The following is a 536-nucleotide window of genomic DNA, read 5'->3' as shown; positions in this document are numbered from 1 at the left end:
CACTCTCTCTCTCTCTTTTTTAATTTGTAAATGTTTTANTTTTAATGTTTTATTTATTTCTAGGAGAGAGAGAGAGACAGCGTGAGCAGGGGCAGGGGGAGGGGTCAAAGAGAGGGAGTCACAGACTGAAACAGGCTTCAGGCTCCGAGCTGGCAGTCAGCACAGAGCCCGACGCGGGGCTCGAACCCACAAACCGCGAGATCATGACCTAAGCGAAAGTCGGACGCTCAACCGACTAAGCCACCCAGGCGCCCCAATTGCACGATTTTTATAAAAAGTAGAAAAATAAACATTTTATCAGGTCCAAGTTTGAGAATTCACGCACATGAATTCATAAATAATGATTTGGTGGCAATAAATTAGGAAACTGGTTGATGCATAAATAATATCTAAGATGGGACAGGGTGCCGGTGGGTGTCAGGGGTCACACGCACAGGTCTCCACTGGCGACACATTTCAGGTCCCTGGTGAGGAGGCGGAAGAGGTTGAACATGACAGAGGTTTCCAGGCAGCCAGGCGCCTCCTGCGGAGGGGGG

General features: G+C 49.0%; 1 protein-coding gene across 1 annotated transcript in view; it reads right to left on the bottom strand.

Moving 5' to 3' along the window:
• Positions 1-424: 424 nt before the first annotated feature.
• LOC144239556 (interferon lambda-3-like) overlaps positions 425-536 on the bottom strand; it is a 1298-nt gene continuing 1186 nt past the window's right edge. The window contains exon 6 of the mRNA XM_077773627.1: positions 425-523. Coding sequence (XP_077629753.1) covers positions 425-523 — 99 coding nt within the window. The remainder of the gene's footprint in view (positions 524-536) is intronic.

This window comes from Crocuta crocuta, unplaced genomic scaffold (assembly GCF_008692635.1).
Source record: "Crocuta crocuta isolate KB4526 unplaced genomic scaffold, BGI_CrCroc_1.0 scaffold267, whole genome shotgun sequence".
Lineage (NCBI taxonomy): Eukaryota > Metazoa > Chordata > Mammalia > Carnivora > Hyaenidae > Crocuta > Crocuta crocuta.
The sequence above is the reverse complement of the archived record's forward strand: the minus strand, read 5'-3'. Positions and strand labels throughout refer to the sequence as shown.